The sequence below is a fragment of the Macaca thibetana genome, chromosome 16 (genome assembly GCF_024542745.1).
Source record: "Macaca thibetana thibetana isolate TM-01 chromosome 16, ASM2454274v1, whole genome shotgun sequence".
NCBI lineage: Eukaryota > Metazoa > Chordata > Mammalia > Primates > Cercopithecidae > Macaca > Macaca thibetana.
In genome coordinates, this window is record NC_065593.1 from 11,685,556 (window position 1) to 11,709,244 (window position 23,689).

The window sequence follows — 23,689 nt, forward strand, 5'->3', positions numbered from 1 at the left end:
GCTGATGGCTGTCACAGGTTGTTGTTTACTTGTACGTTATCTAACATTCCCCCAGGTAGAATGTGAGCTCCCTGAGAATGGACTGAGTCTTGTTCACAGCACCTACAAGACAACAGTAGGGCATGAATGAAATCTCTAAAGAATCAACAAGGATTCAGCTGGGAGTTCTCCTCCTCATGGTAACTGCTGGACCAAGCACATTAGCAGGCACTTGAATATTTGAAAGAAGGAAAAAGAGTATGGGGACGAGAGGGGAACTGAACAGAGAAATAGGTGAATGAATTGTACAAGGACACAGATGAATTTGACCTGCTGGCGATGATCGGCGATCCCTCCCCTCTCTCTAACACGCCTTCACCTTATACTCTCCCCTTTCCCTCGTTCTAAATGTTCTTCTTTCTCTTCCTCTATGCTTTTCCTCTGTCTCGTTATTTTTGGTTCTAGCACCCTCTGCGTTGGGCACCTGAAGATAAGACAGATGCCCGGTTGGGCACGGTGGCTCACCCCTGTAATCCCAACACTTTGGGAACCCGAGGCAGGTGGATCACAAGGTCAGGAGTTCGAGACCAGACTGACCAACATGGTGAAACCCCATCTCTAATGAAAATTAAAAAAAAAAAAAAAAAATTAGCCGGCGTGGTGGCGCACACCTGTAATCCCAGCTACTCAGGAGGCTGAGGCAGGAAAATCACTTGAACCCGGGAAGTGGAGGCTGCAGGGTGCCAAGATCGTGCCATTGCACTCCAGCCTGGGAATCAGAGGGAGAGTCCGTCTCAAACAAACAAACAAACAAACAACAACAACAAAAAAAAAACAGATAAAACAGATGCCCTACAAGTGGCTTTCATGGCCAGTAGTTTTCAAGACTGGTGACCACAAAATCTAGGTTTCCTCTCTGCATACCTCCTCCTGGAGAGGAACCACATCCCTCAGGAAATGAGAAAGGCTTTCTTCAGGCATGACAGAGAAATCTGAGCTCAAGGGGTGCGATCCTCTTTGCTCTGTACGCTAAACAACCGCAAACAGGAACGGAGAGCCCACAGTCACCCCGGCTGTTTCATCAGGGTCCCCCCGTCCCTGGTGAGGCAGAGTGACAGAACTTATCAAGTGCTATAGATTTTTCTTCACCAGTGGAAAGCAGCTTAGTTTCAAAGACTATTTGGTCTTCCTAAATAATCAGCCTCTAAAGACAGTAATTATACCCTATTTATCTTTTCAGTGGTTATTGAATAGAATAGGAATCCTAAATCAGGATAGTTTCCGGGCAGTTTTAAGTGACCTCTTGCTGTGCAAACACAAAGAAGACACGTCCCCAGAAAGTATGGAAGTAAATGGCTCTAAGTAAGGAAATTCTAGAAGACGGAATAATTATTTCCTCGTTTGAAGATAAGTCAATAAGAGAAGAAAATCACCTGGAGACCTCCAAGAAACCACTGCAGAGCAATGCAAAGGGAAGATTATCCAGACGACTCAGAGAAAAGCACGGCTTTGAAATGATTTACTGCAACATCCAGAAGAAAAATACAAAAAACTCTTTTTGGTATCCATAATAGAGAACAGAGTTTCTGTGAAACTGAAGGAGCAGCAGAGAATCACAATGAATGGACAGGGTTAGCTGGAAAAACAACAGAAGAATTGCAAAGAAAGCAAAAAGGCAGGACTTGTGCTTTAAAGATATTTCAGGGGACAAATCCTGGTTCTGCCACTTATCATATGTCCGTAGAAAAAGCCCAACCTCCCAGATGTTAATACTCACCCCCTGAGACGTTTTGTAAGGCTTAAAATATCTATAGACACACACACATAGATACATATACATGAATACATATATTGGCAACACACAGACACACACACACACACACACACACACACACACACACACACAGAGGCAAGCATCTTAGAGGTGGCTCTTTGTAACCAATGACTTCCTCATCTAAATCCTGCCTGCTGTGCTCATTCCCACCTTTAAGCTTGCATTTGTTCTTGTTGAATATCTTCCTACCCATTCGTACTTCTATTCATCCTGCAGAGGCCAACAAAAGGCACACTTCCTCTGAGAAGCCCATGGGGTTTTCTCCCCTTTCTGACCTTTCACTGCTGCTGTCAGTGCTTTCACTGAACATTATAATATTGAAACTATTCTGCCTTGTATGAGTCTCTGCACTTTCATATAAAAAAAGCTCAAAGAGAACACATACTTTCTGAAGTCAAAGGCTGCATACGTTTTTATATTGTTTGTTTATTTACTTATTTTTTTGAGACAGGGTCTCACTCTGTTGCCCAGGCTGGAGTACAGTGGTGCGATCACGGATCACTGTACTCCAGCCTCGATCACAGCCCCGACCTCCTGGGCCCCAGCAATCCTCCTTTCTCAGCCTCCCGAGTAGGTGGGACCACAGGCACGTGCCATACCCGGCTAGGATTTTTTTTTTTTTTTTTTTTTTTGGTACAGATGGGGTCTCCCTATGTGGCCCAGGCTGTATATATATTTTTATATCCTCCATAATGCTTGGAACTCTTGAGCTCAGAATGACTTGTTAAGTTGGGCTCTCTGGAGAGAGAACAAACAGGAAGGGTCTCCCCAACTTCAGAGTGACTGCTTGCTAGTGAGATCCCAGCTCACATTTACCTTCTATAGAATCACCCTCTTATCACCCCTCCTTCAAGTAAGGTGGAGGGCCCAGGAGCCAAGAAGAAGGAAAAGAAGAAATACTAAAGGTCAACAGGAGTGTGTGCTTAGTCAGGATTTCTAATGGGAGAGAAAAGGGTGTTTGTGGTTTTGTTGTTTTGGCAATGGGAGACTGGTTACCAGGAATTGAGTGTGTGGGCTTGGGTGATACATTCTAAACACATCCCCGTCTTACCTATATTGTGCTTGAAAGTGGCTTTGCACAAAGCTTTCACCTAGAGGAAGCTGAGCTGATGGTGACAGGCAGTTCTCAGAGGTTTTATTGGCTTCAGGTGGAAGCTGCAAAGAAATGAGGAAAGGAAGCCGGATTAGATACACCTCTCGTCACTCAACTGCTTCCAGACCACCGAGCCCATGCTTCCTCCTGGGCCCACATCATCCCTTTCTGGGCTTCTGTAGAGTCTCAACCTTCAGTGCTGCCTTTACCATAACTCAAGTTTCTTTCAATCCCCTGACCTCCCAAATTCTCTGGGACAAAAAGTGTGCGTGTATTAAAAGAGCAAACCTGAGCCTGAACCTTGGCGGATGCTCGCTCATTCTCATCAGCCTCACCTGTTCCCCCTGGATGGACGGCCCTGTGCATTATCTCTGTCCCACTCAGCTTCAATGTCTAGGTGCCTCTTGTATATTTCACAGGGTGGGCTTGCCATCACCTCAAATGCATCCACACCAAATATCTCCACCTTCCACCTGCCTGCTAAATCATTCCTGCCCACATTTTCCAAGGAGCCAGTTTCACGTAAGTATTCTCTTTTGCAGGCAAATGAGTCTTTTAGTTTTTCAATTTGGTGCACAAGTTTCCTTCACTCCGTCCATCAGTGCTTGTGTCCTTTACATTCCCCTTGCGTTTCCTCGTTTCCTGTGGCTGCGATAGCAAACTATCACAAACTGGGGGCTGTAAACAATAGCTTATTCTCTCACAGCAGCCATCCAAAATCAGTATCACTGCACTGAAATCAAGGTGTGGGCAGGGTTGCACTCCCTCCAGAGGCTCTAGGTGAGAGTCTGTTCCTTGACTCTTCCAACTCTGGTGGCTGCCAGAATTCCTTGGCTTGTGACCACATCACTCCAGTTTTCAATCCTAGCATCTTCAACTCTCTCTCTGCTCTGTCTTCACATAGCTTTCTCCTGTGTGTGTCTCAAATCTCCCCCAGCCTCTCTTTCAGAAGAACACTGGTAGCATTTAGAGCCCACCTGGATAATTCAGGTTAATGACCCCATCTCAAGATTCTTAATCACATCTCCAAAGTCTTTACCATAGAAGGTAACGATATGATGTGGCTGTGTCCCCACCCAAATCTCATCTTGAGTTGTAATCCTCACAATCCCCGCATGTCTAGAGAGAGACCTGGTGGGAGGTGATTGGATCATGAGAGCGGTTCCCCTATGCTGTTCTCATGTTAGTGAGTTCTCATGAGAGCTGATGGTTTTATAAGGGGTGCTTCCCTTTGCTGCTCACTCTTCTCTCTCCTGACGCCTTGTGAAGATGGTGCCTGCTTCCCCTTCCACCATGACTGTAAGTTTCCTGAGGCCTCACCAGTCATGTGGAACTGTGAGTCAATTAAACCTCTTTCTTTTGTAAGTTACCCAGTCTCAGGTATTCCTTTATAGCAGCGTGAAAACAGACTAATACAGATTAACATCTACAAGATGCAGCGATTAGGACCCCATGTCTTTGGGAGTCATTTTTTAGCCTATCTCACCTCAGGGCTTCTGTGTGCCCTAATGCCACCAACCTCCTCTGGACCCCTACCACTTCCAGAATGAGTTAATCAACCTTTCTCGTTTCCCTAAATTTATTCTTCACCCCCTGTCCGTTCCCTACCACACATGGGACATGATTTTTTGATTAAGGCCCTGTTATGCCAAAATTTCTGTCCTGGAAGATGTCTGTCCCTAAGGGCAATCCCAGAATCAAAGCCACTCATAATACAACGCTATTTAGTAAAATATAAACTTACCTATATAAATATCTATGCAAGGCCCCACATAAAATATGCCCTAGAGCAGCATCTCTCAACTTTTTCATCATTACTCCCCTCATGGAGTCTTTTTAGACAATTTTTCCTAACATTCCCACCATGAAACTCGAATACCATTGATACACCGTGCATGTGTCTATATATACCTTTAGAAGAACAGGCAGGCAGTGAGGTATATGTAAAGACCTGGGTTAAATTAGAGGTAAATGTTGAAGGATTTTAGAAAGCAGATGACAGAACCAGGCAAAAGGAACGCATGTGAAGCGTCTGGGGTAAGGTGTGCAATTTACTTCAAAGTACATCCAAAAAATAAGATGAGGGGAAAAAAGATATGAGTAATGAGTGGATAGAGAGACAGATGGGTAAATGTGTGATAAAGCAAATTTAGTACAACATAAGTTGTAGAATCTAGGTGATGGGGAGGAGTGTTCACTTCATAATTAATTCAACTTTTCCATATGTTTGAAATTTTTCATAATAAAATATTGAGATGAACAAGTTATGAGTGCTCAAAATGGTCATTCTTATATGTCCTAATATTTTATGACACCCAATTTGCCTAGGATACAGGATGTGCAAAGGGAAGTAGAAAACAGGGCTGGAATGTGAGTCTGGTGCCACAATGGGTGGGGACTTCTATGTCCTAAGGGAGACTACCTGGCTCAGTGAACAGCATTGTAACAGGGTCAAGAATGTCCAAATCAGGCTGGGCACAGTGGCTCACACCTGTAATCCCAACAATTTTGGAGGCCGAGATGGGTGGATCACCTGAGGTCCGAAGTTCAAGACCAACCTGGCCAATATGGCGAAACCCCATCTCTACTAAAAATACAAAAATTAGCCAGGCATGGTGGCAGGAACCTGTAATCCCAGCTACTCAGGAGGCTGAGGGAGGAGAATCACTTGAACCCTGAAGGCAGAGGTTGCAGTGAGTCGAGATTGCAGAGATTGCGACACTGCCCTCCAGCCTGGGCAACAAGAGCAAAACTCCATCTCAAAAATACAAACAAACAAACAAACAAACAAAAAGAATGTCTGGGCATGTGCAGTGGCTCATGCCTGTAATCCCAGCACCTTGGGAGGCTGAGGTGGGTGGATCACCTGAGGTCAGGAGTTCAAGACCAGCCTGGCCAACATGGTGAAACTCTCTCTCTACCAAAAATACATAAATTAGCCAGGCATGGTGGCACGCATCTGTAATCCCAACTACTTGGGAGGCTGAGACAGGAGAATTGCTTGAACCTAGGAGGCAGAGGTTGCAATGAGCCGATATCACACCACTGCATTCCAGCCTGGATGACTGAGCAAGACTCCATCCCAAAAAAAAAAAAAAAGAATGTCCAAATCCCCACACCGGTACTTGATTACAAGTTACTCGACTGCTCTGATCCAGCTAAAAAAGTTACTTAATCTCTTTGCTCTATGATTTCCCAACTATAATAAAGGGATAATGACAGTACCTGTCTGATAGGGATTCTCTGAGTATTTAAAGAGTTTCTATATATAAATCACAAGGCTGAGTACGGTGGCGCAAGTCTGTAATCTCAGCACTTCAGGAGGCTGAGGTGAGCAGATTACTTGAGGTCAGGAGTTCAAGACCAGCCTGGCCAACATGGTAAAACCCCATCTCTACTAAAAATACAAAAATTAGCCGGGTGTGATGGTGCACACCTGTAATCCCAGCTATTCAGGAAGCTGAGGCAGGAGAATCACTTGAGCCCAGGAGGCGGAGGTTGCAGTGAGCTGAGATCGCACCACTGCACTCCAGCCTGGGCAACAGAGCAAAACTCTGTCTCGAAAAAAAAAAAAAAGAGAGCATATGTACAAAACACTTAGAACCATGCCTGGCACAAAGCACAGTGTAGGTGGTGGTTGTTATTACACAAGGGGGAGTACCTGATGAGTTTTGAACTCAGGTGGTAGCAACATGTTTGGAGAGATGCTTTAACTTGACAGCTACTGACTCCCAGATGAAGAACTATAAGTTTGGAGGTTAGGACACAGATTAGTAGGCTCAAGCATTCAGGAAACAACAGGATAAGGTAGAACAGGAGCCATAAAGATGAAAAGGAGGGATGGATTCCAGACACCCGAGGACGTAGCTTCATCAATCAGCCCCTGACTGTGGGAGTGGAGGAACGTGATCAACTCCAAGGATCCAGTCTGGTGCCTGGCAAACCCCGGTTCCATTCACAGAGAGGCAAAGTCAAAAGGAGAGGTGTGTTTGGGACGGGCATGCTGGGTTTGAGGTGACCCAATATCCAGGCAGAGACATTCATGACAAATAGGGGAAGAGCACTTGGAGGAGCTAACTTGGATGCATAGCAGACCCTGGCATATTTTGACTGCCCTGTATACGCTACTCTTCCTTTGGTAGTAGCAACCTCCGTTTTAGAACCCTGAATCCAGTCCATGCATGGAGAGGGGTCTTTAATCAAGGGTCCTGCCCTCACCTACCAAGGGATAGGCCCATGGCCCAAGCAAGCCACACTGAGATGCTCCTACTCTGAATGTGAATCATGACCAGAGTGGCCAATGGCTGAAAACATTTCTGCAGACTGTGCTGTCCAGGGAAGAGAACGGAGCAGTTCCTGCTGCTGCTGAGATACCCTTAGAGCTGCCTGATTCTTGACAGTTCCAAGTTGGTCCTTCAGCCTTCCCTGTCATCCAGCGTGAGGCTCCTTGGCCTTCTCCTAAGTCCCCTTTCTTGTCTGAGTCAGCTCAAGTCGTTTGCTGTTGCTTGCAACCCAAGAATTTACAATGACACTGAACAGCATCGGGAGAGGCTGTGGACAGGATCACCCAGGGAAGGGCATGGAGAAGGAAAATCCTGAAAGAGGCTGGAGTGAGGGGCAGCAGGGGGTCATTCACAAAGCACAGACAATGAGGTCAAACGCGCTGGCTCTGCTCTGTTAGCTGAATGATACTCAGCCTCTCTCTCTGAGCCTCATTCTACATCTAACACATCAATTTCATGGAGCTACCATTAAAATCACAGGGGATGACCTGCACAGTGGCTCATACCTGTAATCCCAGCACTTTGGGAGGCCAAGGTGGGAGGATTGCTTGAATCCAGGAGTTTGAAACCAGCCTGGACAACATAGTGAGACCTCGTCTTTACAAAACTAAAAAATTAACCAGGTGTGGTGGTGCATCCCCATAGTCACAGCTACTTAGGCGGGAGGCTGAGGCAGGAGGATCACCGGAGCCCAGGAGGTCAAGACGGCAGTGAGCTATGATCACTCTACTGCACTCCAGCCTGGGCAACAGAGTGAGGCCCTGTCTCAAGAAATAAATAAATAAAAATAAAAACAATCTCAAGAGATGACATATATTGTGTATCTTCCCTGCACATAGCCAGTGCTTAACACATGTCAGCTTCCCGATCCTCTCCCCAGCCTCATCCCCTACTTAATTCTGCAAGAGCGGCATATTCTGGAAAGCGAACTGATAAAAACATTGTGTCAGGGTTTCTAAAAGGGTAATAAAAATGTGCCCTCTTTGCAGGATGAAAACATTTGAGGATCAGTAAATTAACAGAAAAGAAAGCGGCCCTTATGGTTTTTATTCCCGTTTCAAATAAATCTAGCTACATGGCTTTGCTATGTCTTGAAAACAGAAATAACCTCAAAGAGAAAAAAAAAATCAGAGTTTCACAGAGGACAGAGGCTTTCCTTCTAGGAAAGGGAAAATGAAGTTTCACGCCGGATAATCCCAAAAGCTCTGTTCTCTACCTTCAAGCGTACACAGCCGGGCCTCTGCAGGCAGCCCAATTTTCTGAGAGCAAATTTCAGGAGAGGCTTTGACCCAGAGAGATCTTTTCTGGTTTCAATCAGGTCAAACTAAGGGCGGCGTAAGCTCCTCTCTCTAGCCAATAGCCAATAGCTGGTCTTGCCTGGCTGGTCTACTCCTAACACGCCTGGCCCCTTAAGGAACAGAAAGTAGCTGGAGAGATCAAGGCCAGGGAGCCAGGGGTGGAGGGGTCTGGAATCAGGCTGGGCCCTGTCAGCCACATGGGAGTCTGATTTTTGTTCTACGTGCTATTGGAAGCCAGTGGGGGAATTTAAGCAGAGGAGGGACAAGCTCTTACTTCCTTTCTATCTGGCGGTAGTGTGGAGTATATTGCGATAGGACATATTCGAAACTGGAAAACCAATTATGGTTGCTTTTACTTGTGTTTTGAAGTTGTTAAAAAGAATTATTGGCCGGGCGCGGTGGCTCACGCCTGTAATCTCCGCACTTTGGGAGGCCGAGGCAGGCGGATCACGAGGTCAGGAGTTCGAGACCAGCTTGGCCAACATAGCAAAACCCTGTCTCTACTGAAAATACAAAAATTAGCCAGGCATGGTGGCGCACGCCTGTAGTTCCAGCTACTCAGGAGGCTGAGGCAGGAGAATCGCTTGAACCCGGGAGGCGGAGTTTGTGGTAAGCTGAGATCGCGCCACTACACTCCAACCTGGGCAACAGAGCGAGACTCCATCTCAAAAAAAAAAAAAGAAAAAGAATTATTGCCAGGCCTTCTTGACTTAAATAAACACAATATTATCTTAAAGAAAGGTCTAGGGGTGGTGCACCACAATGAGGAACAAAGGTTCTAGAGCAGTGGCTCTCAACTGGGTTGGGGGAATGGTGATTTTGTCACCATCCCCATTCCCATCCCAGGGGACATTTGGCAATCTCTGAAGACATTTTTGGCTATCACAAATAGTCAAATGCCTAGTCTAGATGCCTACTAGACTGGCATCTAGGAGACAGAGGTGCTACTAATGCTACCAGGAACAGGACAGCCATCCTCAGAAAAGAATCAACTGACCACAAACATCCAACAGTGTCGAAGTTAAGGAAGCCTGTTACAGAGTTGAGTTTACTGGATTTGGGTCCTAGCCGGATTTGGGTCCTAGCTCTCTCACTTAATAACTGCGTGACTTGGGGCAAGTTACTTAACCTCTCTGTGATCTTCTCCACCCTTAAGCCCAATGCTTTTTCCTGCTACCAAGAGATAAAAAAGGAAAATGGAAAGGCTATCTATCCCACCTACCTTAGAAGTAGGAAGACCTGCCTGGTATAGCCAGGGAGAGGGGAGGGAAAAAAACAGGATAAGGGCCTTCCTAAGCAGCCAGCAGGAAGAGGTACCACCTATCTCTAAGTCTCCTCTCTCCGCCATAGGAAATTGAGAAAGCACAAGGAATGCTTTAGGGAAAGGAATCTGACACACTGGCTTTGAAATAGACAGAGCCAGGTTCAATTCTATCTCCACCAAGTAGAAGTTGAGTGGCCTTGAGTAACTTAACCTAAATTTCCATTAACTGTAAAATATGAGTTATCCTTGTAATAGTAAAGCATGATGACTAATTTAGTCAATCACTTCAAGAGTTTATTGTCTACTCCGTGTCAGGTAGGGAAAGAAATTGTGCAAAGCATCAAGTTAGATCCCTGGCACATAACAAACATTCAATAAACAGTATCTTTTTGACAAATATATCCTTCTGATTTCAAAATGTGTTCACTATAAACTTGTGGAATCTACAGTATAGTAGACATATGTTTATCTGCTCAGCATTCCTTTCTTTGGGGAAGCAAACTGTTCCATTTCTATAAAAGCTCTCCTTGGCCCACGTTCACCCCCACAGGCATGCAACCCAGCTGCACCCAATTAGAATATTCCATTTTTCTGGCCACATGCCCAGGAATGGACATGTGAACCAAGCTGAGACAATCGGACTCTTCCCTGGGCTTTTTCTGGAATCCCAAGCTCTAAAGACTACACGAGCATTGCAGAAGGCCATCTTGTTACCATCTGGGCAGAGTCAGTCTGAAAATGGATTCAGAGACAAGGGATAGAGACATAGTCAAAGACCTGGTGATGTCATCTGAGTCCCTGGATCCAGCCCTACCTGAAGCTGGTCTGACCCCTGGACTCGCAAGTTATAAAAGTCAATAAATGCCCTTTTGTTGAGTGAGACTAAGTTAAATTTCTGTCACTTACAACTAAAAGGCGTCAGAATAAGATAAACAGGAAATCATGGCACCCCTAATCTCAAAACCCAGAGAAAACACCATGACCTTTGAATGTGGGGTCCTCCCAGGTTTTATTGGGGTGATTGTTTGCTTTGTTTCATTTGTATGTTTTGGGAATGACTGGGGTGATTATTTTTAAAATAAGAAAATAGGTTTTCAAACCAGACCCCTTGGGCTTGAATCCTGACTCTGTCCTTTACTTAGCTGTGTGGCTTTAAGAAGGTTACCCAATCTCTCTGATACATGAAACATATATAGTTATGTTCTCCTTTTCTTAAAGTTGTAAGTTGACATTTTAAGAGAGAGAAAAAAAAAAAGAAAGATAACAGCTGGAAAACATAAAGGAAACAGACAAACTTCAGGAAAATAATACTAAGCTTCCTGAGCTGTTCATTCTTTATTACGCTAGAATGACGGGCTCCAAGTAAACATTGAAGGGATGGGAAGGTGACGGTTGAAAGATCTAAGCACTTTCCAAGGGTTTTTTTATTTGATTAATGAAAAGGATGAGAATAACGTGTCCAGATTTAAAACAAAACCAAAAAACTGGTAAAACAGTTCTCATGGCTGCATCTGGATCAGCCATGTGATACATCAAAAGGTATGTGTTATTGATTAATTATCAAAGCTCATGAAACTTTTCTTCTATTACAGCAGATTATTCGTGGATGTTGTTAAAATAACTTTGCTCACTCATTGATATGGAATTATCAAAGTTCATGAAACTTTTCTTCTGTTACAGCAGATTATTCACAGATGTTTTTAAAATAACTTCGCTCACTCATTGATACGGTTCGGCTGTGTGTCCCCACCCAAATCTCATCTCAAATTGTAATCCCCATAATCCCCACATGTGGAGGGAGGGCCTGGTGGGAGGTGATTGGATCACCGGGGGCAGTTTCCCTCATGCTGTTCTTGTGATTGTGGGTGAGTTCTCATGAGATCTGATGGTTTTATAAGGGCTCTTCCCCCTCACTCTCTCTCTTTCCTGCCACCTTGTGAAGGAAGTACTTACTTCTCCTTCCAACATGACTGTAAGTTTCCTGAGGCCTCCCCAGCCATGTGGAACTGTGAGTCAATTAAACCTCTTTCCTTTATAAATTACCCAGTCTCAGGTATGTCTCTTTTTTTTTCTTTTTTTTTTTTTTTTTTTTTTGAGATCGAGTCTCACTATGTCACCCAGGCTGGAGTGCAGTGGCGTGACCTCAGCTCACTCCACCTCCCACATTCAAAGGATTCTCCTACCTCAGCCTCCCGAGTAGCTGAGATTACAGGAACGCACCACCACACCGGCTAATTTTTGTATTATTAATAGAGATGGGGTTTTGCCATGTTGGCCAGGCTGGTCTTGAACTCCTGACCTCAAGTGATCTGCCTGCCTCGGCCTTCCAAAGAGCTGGGATTACAGTCATGAGCCACCACACCCGGCCTCAGGTATTTCTTTATAGCTGTGTGAGAATGGATGAATACTTTCATAATACAATAACTTCATTCGCTTTTACTTTCTTAAGTGGGAGACAGAGGACTAGCATTAGAGCATAAGCCATCATTGAGCAAAGTCCATAAAGACTGCACCTGAGGTATCAATCAGCTGTTCTTATGACAAATTATTGTAGTGCTTTCCTCCTCTGAAAGGTTTGGGGTTTCATCAAAACCTGGGGATGCTAAATGCACATGTGTAAAAATCATCCACCTGTGTCGTGAGAGGAAAAGTTAACAGTTAGTGCTCTGTAGAATACATAACTGAGAAAGCAACGGTAGAGTTCAAATGGTACCATCTGCAAATAATAGGGAACAGTACTCATGGCCTTGGATGACCACACTAATGTACGGAATACAAACCAAAGAAAAGACTTTTCATATTTTGAGCCAAAATGAAACTCTATTCATTATATCACTGGGACAAAGAGAATGAGAAATACTGGAATGGAAGGAAATGCCTTGTGTAAAACAAACACAGCTAAGAGAAGGGTGCAGGGAATGGACTGTGGATATAGTAACCAGACTATATAGGAATCTAAGAATCTCAATTTCAAGATTCAGTTTTGAGGAGCTGAGTCAATATTTAGAGGAAAAAAAGAAAACCCAGTACATTGTGTTGTTTTGAGAGTGACCGACCTTCTCCAACACCGGCCCTCGGGACGAACCCTCCAGGTCCTCGTGTACACGATCCAGCAACCAGAGCAGGAATTCCAGGGCGTCATGCTGGGAATTGCCTTGGAACTGAGAGCCATACTTGGAAACTGCATTCTGAAAGGAAAAAAAGGAAATCCAGAGGTGAATTTGGCCCCTTATACAACCAAACGAAGGCTCTGTGAGCACCAGGTCTACCAAGTGGTCATTATTCAGCCCTGACCTGGGATGACAGCATGCAAACCGCTGGGGTGGAAATGTTCTTTCATGCCAAAGCCCGCCCTTTTGGGGCAATGTCCCCAAACAGTATGAGGGTCTCTGTATATAGGAGAAGATATTTTCTTTCCAGAGGCCTGCTAATGTATGTTCTATCCTTTGAAAACCCAGAGGGTGGTCTCTGTTGAGTATTTTGATACTGTTGACCATCTGACCCACCGAAGCTCTCTCCCTGTGACTGCTGGGGTATGATGCTCCACTAGTCTTCCCTCCATTGGTCTATTCTCATGCTGTCTCTCTCTGTTCACCTAGATGGTGAACAGCCTTCTCGCCCTACTTGCTCTCCCTTGCTGATTTCATTCATTCCCATAACTTCAACTCTTTCTTCTATCAGAATACTGACATTTGCAGTGAAGTTGATTTCCTTAAGTACTATGCATGTAGCTCCTCTACTGTCTCTTTCTAACATGTATGAAATTTAAGGATACAAACTTGTTTCTGTGGTTAGGTCATCAAATGGTTGAACCAGCCCTTCACTACTTTGATAAATACGTATTGAGTGCCAACCACATGCCAGGCACTATTCTAGGGACCGGGGATACAACAGTGAACAAAACGGATGAAGACTCACTGCCCTCGTGGTGTTTGCATTCCTGGTCCCCCTTGCGCTGTCCTTCTATTAAATTGTGTAGCAACTTTGTCATTTTCTGCATAAATGCACACTCCAGCTTTTTAAAAGTTTATTGCAAAGAGTAATATATGCACATACTAAAAAACAATAATGCAATAAAAAAGGATGATAATGAACTCTTCCTTCTACCTGGCCTTCATCCCATGGTACTCCTTCTCAGGGGACAGCCACTTTTAGCACTTCCTTCAGCATCTTTCCAGGGACTTTTGCTATACATGTGTGAGCATGTGGGCATCTGGATGTAAGCAAATCACTTGTCTATGTGTTCACACATGCACATGCACACAGCACACGATGGCTGTGGGTCTCACTCTTAGACTGCAGAGCCAAACCTCCAGTCTCATCCCACGCAGGTCTGTTCTCTGCTCATGCCTGCCAAAGGGATTGGTCTTAGCCAGGCTGAGGACCAGGACAATCCTTAACACTGCCAATCAAATCAGGCGGGCTGGGCTTTTTTTTTTTTTTTTTTTTTTTTTTTCCTTTCTTTTAATTTTCCCTTGAGATTTAAAGGAGCCTTTAGAGGCCAGGTGCAGTGGCTCATGCCTGTAATCTCAACAATTTGTGGGGCTGAGGCAGGTGGATCACTTTAAGTCAGGAATTTGACACCAGCCTGGCCAATATAGTGAAACCCTGTCTATACTACAAATAACAAAAATTAGCTGGGCGTGGTGGTGCATGTCTGAAATCCCAGCTATTTGGGAGACTGAGGCAGGAGAACTGCTTGAACTTGGGAGGTAGAGGTTGCAATGAGGAGAGATTGTACCACTGCACTCCAGCCTGGGTGACATATGAGACTCTTGTCTCAAAAAACTAAAAATAAAAATAAAGGAGACTTTAGGATGAGACAAAGCAAAAATGCAAGATTTAATTAACTGAAATGCTGGGTTTGAGTCTTTTTTTTTTTTTTTTTTTAAGACAGTGTTTCACTCTTGTTGCCCAGGCTAGAGTGCAATGGCACGATCTCAGCTCACTGCAACCTCCACCTTCGGGTTCAAGTGATTCTCCTGCCTCAGCCTCCCAAGTAGCTGGGATTACAGGTGCCTGCCACCACACCCAGCTAATGTTTGTATTTTTAGTACAGATGAGGTTTCCCCATGTTGTCCAGGCTGATCTCGAATTCCTGACCTCAGGTGATCTGCCTGCCTCAGCCTCCCCAAGTGTGGCTCTGAGTCTTTATGCCAATCACATTAGTTTGGACTCTTCCCCCAGGCTTCTCTGCGTGTTGATTCCCAAGTAGAGCTACCAGATTTAGCAAATAAAAATACAAGATGCCCAGTTAGATTTGAATTTCACATAAACAATGAATACGTTTTTAGTAGAAATATGTCCCATGCAATATTTGGGACGTATTTACACTACAATGTTATTAATTTTTTATCTGCAATTAAAAGTCAGCTGGGCATAGTATATTTTTCATCTGGCAGCTCTACCCTCAAACAACCCTCAAACCTATCTTCTTGTACCAACACATTCTCTTTGGGGTGAGCAGCCGGTCCTTCCAACTCAAAATCTCTAAAACCAGCTCATCCTTTTAATGTAGGTGTCGTCTTTCAGGTTCTCCTTCATATCGGTCAGCTGTCAAGCAGTCTGGATGCTGGCTCCCAAATGTCTCCACCCTTCCCCTATAGAAGAGTCTCATCCCAACTGTTGAGTTCCACCTGTAGCTGACCCAGACAATAATATGTACCTAAGGAGGGGCCCAGCCCCTAGGTTCACCCCTTGCCAACCCACTGACTTCATGGTAGACCAGACCAATTTTCCTACAGCTCAGCTGAATAGTGTCATGCTCTGACTCTAAATCCTTCCTTACTCTCCTGCTCACCACCAAATAGTCCAAAAACCCTCTCTGGTTCAGCCCCAAGCCATATCATTCCATGTTTCAAAGCTCCAGGTAAGTAATCCACCTAGCTGCCCCAAACATGCTTTCCTACTTCTACGGTCTAGACCTTTCCTTTTTTTTTTTTTTTTTTTTCTTTCTTTTTCTGAAACAGAGTTTTGCTCTTGTTGCCTGGCTGGAATGCAATGGCACGACCTCGGCTCACTGCTACCTCTGTGTCCCGGGTTCAAGCGATTCTCCTGCCTCAGCCTCCCAAGTAGCTGGGATTACAAGGGCCCGCCATCACACCTGACTAGTTTTTGTATTTTTAGTAAAGATGGGGTTTCACCACGTTGGCCAGGCTGGTCTCGAACTCCCGATCTCAGGTGATCCACCCACCTCGGCCTCCCAAAGTGCTGGGATTACAGGAGTGAGCCACCGCACCTGGCTTAGACCTTTGCTTTTGTTCTTCCTTCCATGTGAAATCCATTCCTCTCCAGTTAATCATGATGATCCTTTAAGCCTGACACTCTTCATCTTAGCCTGGCTATAGTACCTGACAACCTTTTCAGAAAGGAGGTGACAACTTCAAGAAGCCAAGACAAGATAGGGCCTTAAACATGTCCCTCTCCATAAACAGCAATTCCACTTTGGGGGATTTTGCCTTAGGAAATGGGAGATACGGCCGGGCGCGGTGGCTCAAGCCTGTAATCCCAGCACTTTGGGAGGCCGAGACGGGCGGATCACGAGGTCAGGAGATCGAGACCATCCTGGCTGACACGGTGAAACCCCGTCTCTACTAAAAAATACAAAAAAAAACTAGCCGGGCGAGGTGGCGGGCGCCTGTAGTCCCAGCTACTCAGGAGGCTGAGGCAGGAGAATGGCGTGAACCCGGGAGGCGGAGCTTGCAGTGAGCCGAGATCGCGCCACTGCACTGCAGCCTGGGCGGCAGAGCGAGACTCCGTCTCAAAAAAAAAAAAAAAAAAAAAAAAAAAGGAAATGGGAGATACAAGAAGACATGTCTTCACACATCAAAGTTATCTGGGTGAAAACTTATGACACAGTCAGATGGCCTTAAAATTTATGACTGATGAAATACAAGTGATAAAGAAAATAATAATCTGGTCATAAGAAGAAAAAAATTCAAAAATACATATTGGAGATGGTTTTATGTATATATTTATAGATAGAAAAGTAAAAGACCAGACAATACATGGCAAAATAGTAGCAAATGGTTATCATAGAATAATGGGATCATGAGCAATTGTTTTATTTTCATTTGTAAATGACAAAGTTTTTTAAAAGTGAACATTGTTGGCCGGGCGCGGTGGCTCACGCCTGTAATCCCAGCACTTTGGGAGGCCGAGACGGGCGGATCACGAGGTCAGGAGATCGAGACCATCCTGGCTAACACGGTGAAACCCCGTCTCTACTAAAAAATACAAAAAACTAGCCGGGCGCGGTGGCAGGCGCCTATAGTCCCAGCTACTCGGGAGGCTGAGGCAGGAGAATGGCGTGAACCCGGGAGGCGGAGCTTGCAGTGAGCTGAGATCTGGCCACCGCACTCCAGCCTGGGTGACAGAGCGAGACTCCGTCTCAAAATAAAAAAAAAAAAATAAAAAAAATAAAATAAAAAAAAAAAGAGTGAACATTGTTCTTTATTTGTCTTTTTCCAGTTATAAAGTATTTGGCAGGTATTTCTCAGAATTATTTTTAATAACCTCCTGATGACTAGAGAAGTCATTCCCCTAGAAAGTCTATGGAAACAGGCCAGGGGTTGTGGCTCATGCCTGTAATCCCAGCATTTTGGGGGGCCAAGGCGGGTGGATCACAAGGTCAGGAGATCAAGACCATCCAGGCTACTAAGGTGAAACCCGATCTCCACTAAAAATACAAAAAATTAGCTGGATGTGGTGGTGGGTGCCTGTAGTCCCAGCTACTCAGCAGGCTGAGGCAGGAGAATCACTTGAACCCAGGAGGTGGAGGCTGTAGTAAGCCGAGATCATGCCCCTGCACTCCAGCCTGGGCAACAGAGCGAGACTCTATCTCAAAAAAAAAAAAAAAAAAGTCAGTCTATGGAAACATAACTAGAACTGCACAAAGCAGTTCCCAAAAAGTTAATTAGCTTGGGAAGAATGAACTGCAATATTTGGTTACTTATCCCACATTTTTTTTTTTTTTTTTTCGCTGAGGTCTGCTATGTTGACCAGGCTGGTCTTGAACTCCTGGCCTCAAGCAGTCCTCCCATCTCGGCCTCCCAAAGTGCTAGGATTACAGGCATGAGCCACCGTGCCCAGCCCTATATTTGGTTATTTCTCTCCTTCAACATGGCATAACTCCATCTGTGTGTATGTTTTCTTTCCCAAACATTGACAATTTTTAACATTTCTTATTAAAATTATTCCTAGTTATTTCATATTTCTGGTTGTTTTATGAATAAAAATCTAATTTTATATGTTCCAAATGGTTATTCCTTTGATTTTCTACCTTCCATCTGATGTAACTAATGACACTAATAAAGTTAAAATAAGGATTTCTAGCATGTTTTAGCAATTTTCTTTCCGTTTAATATTTTTTACTCCCTTTCCATTTTATGTCTGTTTTGTCCAGAACTTCCAAAACAAGAGTGGTGAGGAAGGCATCCTTGTTGTTAAAAAGCCATGTCTCCATTATGTCACTGTTGACCTAAAATGGATGCTTAAGCACATAAGAGAATATAAATTCCAGATGGCTAAAATGTTTAATATAACCATAGAAAAGCTGGTACATAAAATCAAATATGTATCACAAGGTATGATATAAATAAATCTAAATCTTCCAATATTGGGGTAGGGGGAAGAAGGAGACAGTTTTGAGGAAATATTTGTAGCAAATATGCCAAGAGCTAAGGAACTTACAGAAACATAAAAACATTGAGACCAAAGCAGAATAGAGAGATGCATAAGAACATTGAGCAGATGGGCCGGGTAAAGTGGCTCACTGGTCAAGAGTTCAAGACCAGCCTGGCCAACATGGTGAAACCCCGTCTCTACTAAAAATACAAAAATTAGTCAGGCATGGTGGCTACGCGCCTGTAGTCCCAGCTACTCAGAAGGCTGAGGCAGGAGAATTGCTTGAACTTGGGAGGCAGAGGTTGCAATGAGCTAAGATTGCACCACTGCTGCACTCCAGCCTGGGTGACAGAGCGAGACTCTGTCTCAAAAAAAAAAAAAAAGAACATTGAACAGATGATTGATTCCAAGAGCAGACTCGCAACTAGTAAGGAAACATGGAAAAATCTTCCACCTCGCTCCTAATCAAAGAAATAAAAATAAAAAACTATTTTTAGAAGTTTAGAAGATAATGCTATTTCTTAGGATGCAAAGGCACAAGAGCAATGTAATGAACTTTGGTGACTCAAGGGGAAGGGTAGGAGGTGGGTGAAGACTAAAAGACTGCACACTGGGTCCAGTGTCCATTGCTCGGGTGATGGGTGCACCAAAATCTCTCAAATCACCACTAAAGAACTTATCCATGTAACCAAATACTGCCTGTTCCCCAAAAACCTATTAAAATTTTTTAAAATATGCTATTTCTTTTTGTTCAATAAATTAATAATAAGGGATGAAGATTTATTAACAGCCTGGTGATTATAGTTAATAATAATATATTATATACTTGAAAATTGCCACGGGAATAGATCGTAAATGTTCTCACCACAAAAACGTAAGTATGTTGGCCGGGCGCTGTGGCTCACACCTGTAATCCCAGCACTTGGGGAGGCTGAGGCAGGCGGATCACTTGGGGTCAGGAGTTTGAGACTAGCCTGGTCAACATGGCGAAACTCTGTGTCTACTAAAATACAAAAAATAGCCGGGCATGGTGGTGCACGTCTGTAATCCCAGCTACTTGGGAGGCTGAGGCAGAAGAATCACCTGAACCCAGAAAGTAGAGGTTGCAGTGAGCCGAGATAGTGCCCCTGCACTCCAGCCTGGGTGGCAGAGCAAAACTCCATCTCGACGACAACAGCAACAACTCAATATTTAAAATTGAGATGGTGACTACACAGGTTCACACATTTGTTAAAACTTCCTAAATTTTATGCTTATACTGGGTGCATTTCACCATATATAGTTTAGACCTCAATAAAATTGATTTAAAAAGTAAAAATAGATAATAAAACAGCCATACCTTTGCTTTGACTATGTAATTCCATTTGTAGGAATTAAGCTTATGGGAACAATCACAGCTAAGGACAGTGATTTAAATACAAGAAACTTCAATACAGTGTAATACTGGAAAATGGAAACTCTATTTCCATTTTATGTCTTACTGTTTTGTCCAGAACTTCCAAAACATAAGAGTGATGAAGAAGGCATCCTTGTTTTTAAAAATCTCCAGTATATCACCATAGATCTAAAATTGATATGTAAGCACATAAGCTAATATAAATTCCAGGTGGCTAAAATTTTTAATATAACCATAGCTCTCCATACAGAATTGGTTCATTTAATAATATGTTAATTGTTAAAGACTCAATTATTAATGATTGTTGTGTATTATTAAGACTAGGAAAATGTAACAGTGCTTAAATGAGAAAAGCAGGATATAAAACTAAAATTTTCAATTGTTTATACTTTGAAACATATCAGTATATTTACAATGGTTATCTCTAGGGGTTAAAATTACAGATGTCTTTTTTTTTTTACATTTTAACTTTTTTTTTTTTTTACAATGTGCAACATTTAATTACATCATTAGAAAAGCACAGAAAATCAAATATTGCATGTTCTCACTTATAAATGGGAGCTAAATCTTGCGTACACATGGACATAAGGAAGGGAGCAATAGACCCTGGGGATTCCAAAAGGAAGGAGGGAGGGAGAGAGGCAGGGGGACAATGGCTGAAAAACTTCCTATTGGGCAGCGTGTTTACTATCTGGGTGACAGGGTCAAGAGAAGCTCAAACCTCAGCATCACACAATATACCCTTATAACAAACCTGCACACGTACCCACTGAATGTAAAATAAAAATGCAGAATTTTAAAAAAGAAAAAAAAGAAAAGAATTCTAGATAATACCACGGACAGGACTTTTCTTTCTGTTTTTCAAAGGGAGTCTCACTCTGTCACCCAGGCTGGAGTACAGGGGCACAATCTTGGCTCACTGCAACCTCGGCCTCCCAGGTTCAAGCAATTTGCCTGTCTCAGCCTCCTGAGTAGCTGGGACTACATGCACACGCCACCATGCCCGGCTAATTTTTGTATTTTTAGTAGAGACGGGGTTTCACCATCTTGGTCAGGAGGCTGAGGTAGGAGGATCACTTGAGCCCAGGAGTTGAAAACTGTAGTGAGCTATGATGGCACCACTATACTCCAGCCTGGATGAGAGAGAGAGACAGAGAGAGAGAGGAGGGAGGGAAGGAAGGAAGGGAGAGAGGGTGGGTGGGAAAAAAATAGAAAGGGAGAGAGAGAAAGAAAAAGAAAGAGGAAGGAAGGAAGGGAGAGAGAAAGAGAAAGAGAAAGGAAAGGAAAGGAAAGGAAAAGACAAGACAAGACTCCTTTAACACAACCTGACGTGGTGTGTCTGCAACTAATTCTCCAGCCTTTCCTCCCCAGCCAAGTGGGCTTTTATTCATTTATTGAACAGAAAGTCTCTCGGCCCCACCTCCTTCCCTGGTTGCCATTTCAGTTCCCAGGTCCTGGAATGCACTCTCCCATCTTCCCAAGCCCTTCATTGACACCCAATTCTTCAAATTTCAACTCAGTGGCTGGTTACCTCTCCAGGGAAGCTTTCCCTGCCCACCCCACAGGATCTCCCCCAATCAAATCACATTTTCCTGCTGTCACTATCATAGCACCTTGCATTTGTCCTTTCTAACATGTTTCTGTTCCAATCATGTTCCTGTGTGATTATTTCATTAACATCTATTTCTACCTCTAGACCATAAGCCCCTGGAGAGCAGCCCCAGAATCTGGGTTTGTACTCATCACTCATCATGCATTCCATGCATTCCCAGTCTAGTCTCTGGACATTCAATAAATATTTGTTGAATGAATGTTTCCCTATCTGTAAAATAAGAAGAGCTCACCTAGATTTCAATCCATAAGCCTGGATTCTGGGATCCTCCACTCCTCCCTCCAAAGCCGACTACCCAAAAATCCCAGGAAATTCCAGATTGTATCTTCCTCATTAACATATTACAAACTTGATTATCCTTCAATTCCCTGAGGCTTACTGGGAGCTCCCAGACCCTGGGGATTTGACAGCAGGAGAGAGATAGGAAATCCTGGTGAGTCACTGAGGGCTACTCATTTCGGAGTTTTTTTTTTTTTTTTTTTTTTGAGACAGAGTATGGCTCTGTCGCCCAGGCTGGAGTGCAGTGGCGCAATCTCGGCTCACTGCAAGCTCCGCCTCGCTGGTTCACGCCATTCTCCTGCCTCAGCCTCCCAAGTAGCTGGGACTACAGGCGCCCACCACCACGCCCGGCTATATATATATATATATATATATATATATATATTTTTTTTTTTTTTTTTGTATTTTTAGTACAGACGGGGTTTCACCGTGTTAGCCAGGATGGTCTCAATCTCCTGACCTCGTGATCCGCCCACCTCGGCCTCCCAAAGTGCTGGGATTACAGGCGTGAGCCACCGCGCCCGGCCAATTCCGAGTTTTTTCAAACTACTGCAGCCTCTCCCATTGCTGTGGTAACTGGATGGAAATGCATCTAGCACGAGAAAATGTACATAAAGATTACCTCCCTCCCTCCTCTAGGTTTCTGCAGGTGAGAAGGTGTCATGATAGAATAACGAACATTTCCCATGAGGCTGGCACTGTGCTCTACATTCGAACTCACTTAATACAACAACCCCATAACAAGGTAGGTACCACTATGGTTCTATATTAAAGATGAAGAAAGTTGCAGCACAGAAACATCTGGTAACCTGCTCAAGGTCACAAAACTCCAGAGACCTTGCTCTTAACCACTATACCACACTGCCTCTTTCTTAAAAAGCAAATATCACCAAAAAGAGACATTTAGTGACAACCATTTGTCCCACCGGCTGCTGCAGAACAGTGCTTCGCTAATGGAGGCAGGAGGGAGGAAGGTGGGGGTTGGCATCTCACGGGTCACATGGCAAACACTGCTTTCTCAGGCTGAAACTCAAGAGCGGTGATGCTTGTGGAATGAACACTGACAGGTTTCCCCCTCCTCCAAGAACAATCACTAGTCTGTAGGGAGCTTCAGTTCTCTGCCCAGAGCTGCGGGTTTCTTTCTTTTTTTTTTTTTTTTTTCAGGAAGTAAACCATGTGCATCAATTATCAGGAACCCTTTAATTCAACTGGGACCCCAAACAAACACCCCGCTTTAACCCCGGGTGATGTGATACAAACAATTTACAACGCCTCAAGACCCTGCAGCATCCCGAGTAAGTAGACCGTGATCTAGCAGACAATAAAATGCAAGCCCGTGCTCATACATTGTAGGGGATTGAATGCGCCTTAAACAAAAGGATGCTATCTCCAAAATAGCACGCTCGCTGCCTTTGCTGGGCACTCAGCACGGTACCTGGCCTGCAGGTTGTCAGATTCCACCGGGCTTGGAATAAAATCCAAACTCTTTACCGTTGCCTCCTACGTCTTACATGATCTGGCGAAACTCATCTGCCTCCTAATCTCCAACGCCACTGGTTTTCTTTCCATATCCCCAGTACTCAGCTCCTTTGGGTCTATGGCAATTGTACTTGCTGTTCCCCCTGCCTGCATCAGTCCTAGAGCTTGCCCTGACCGCATCCTTCTCATCATTCAGATCTCAACGCAAGCATCACCTCCTTCCCCTGAGGCCTTGGGCTTTCAACGTCCCATTCCCCACCCCACATCATTCTAGACTGGAAGCTCTAGAGCGGGCGTTAGAACACTGTCCGGCCCTCAAGCCTTCAATACTTCAACAAATGCTTGTTGAATCCAAAAACTCTGATTACCCTTCAATCTGCCAGCTCACCCCACTCCCTCTCAAAATACCTAGGAGAATTCATTTATAAAGAAAACATAAGCAAGCGACAGCGTAACACATCGACTCAAAACAAAGCCGGTAATCCGGGGCTGAACTGGTCAATGGCATCTAAAGAAGGCCCCAAGAAAACCCCTTCCTGATCGTGCA

At 44.2% G+C, this 23,689-nt stretch overlaps 2 protein-coding genes across 7 annotated transcripts in view; one reads left to right on the top strand and one right to left on the bottom strand.

The window, feature by feature from the left end:
- STX8 (syntaxin 8) overlaps nucleotides 1-23,689 on the top strand; it is a 691,269-nt gene that overhangs the window by 263,790 nt on the left and 403,790 nt on the right. The window lies entirely within an intron of this gene.
- USP43 (ubiquitin specific peptidase 43) overlaps nucleotides 1-23,689 on the bottom strand; it is an 87,181-nt gene that overhangs the window by 62,928 nt on the left and 564 nt on the right. For both annotated transcript variants that reach the window (XM_050765247.1, XM_050765245.1), the window contains exons 2-3: nucleotides 12,808-12,939; nucleotides 2,865-2,968 (exon numbers count right to left, since the gene is read on the bottom strand). In XM_050765247.1, the coding sequence (XP_050621204.1) occupies nucleotides 2,865-2,968; nucleotides 12,808-12,939 (236 nt within the window). The remainder of the gene's footprint in view (nucleotides 1-2,864; nucleotides 2,969-12,807; nucleotides 12,940-23,689) is intronic.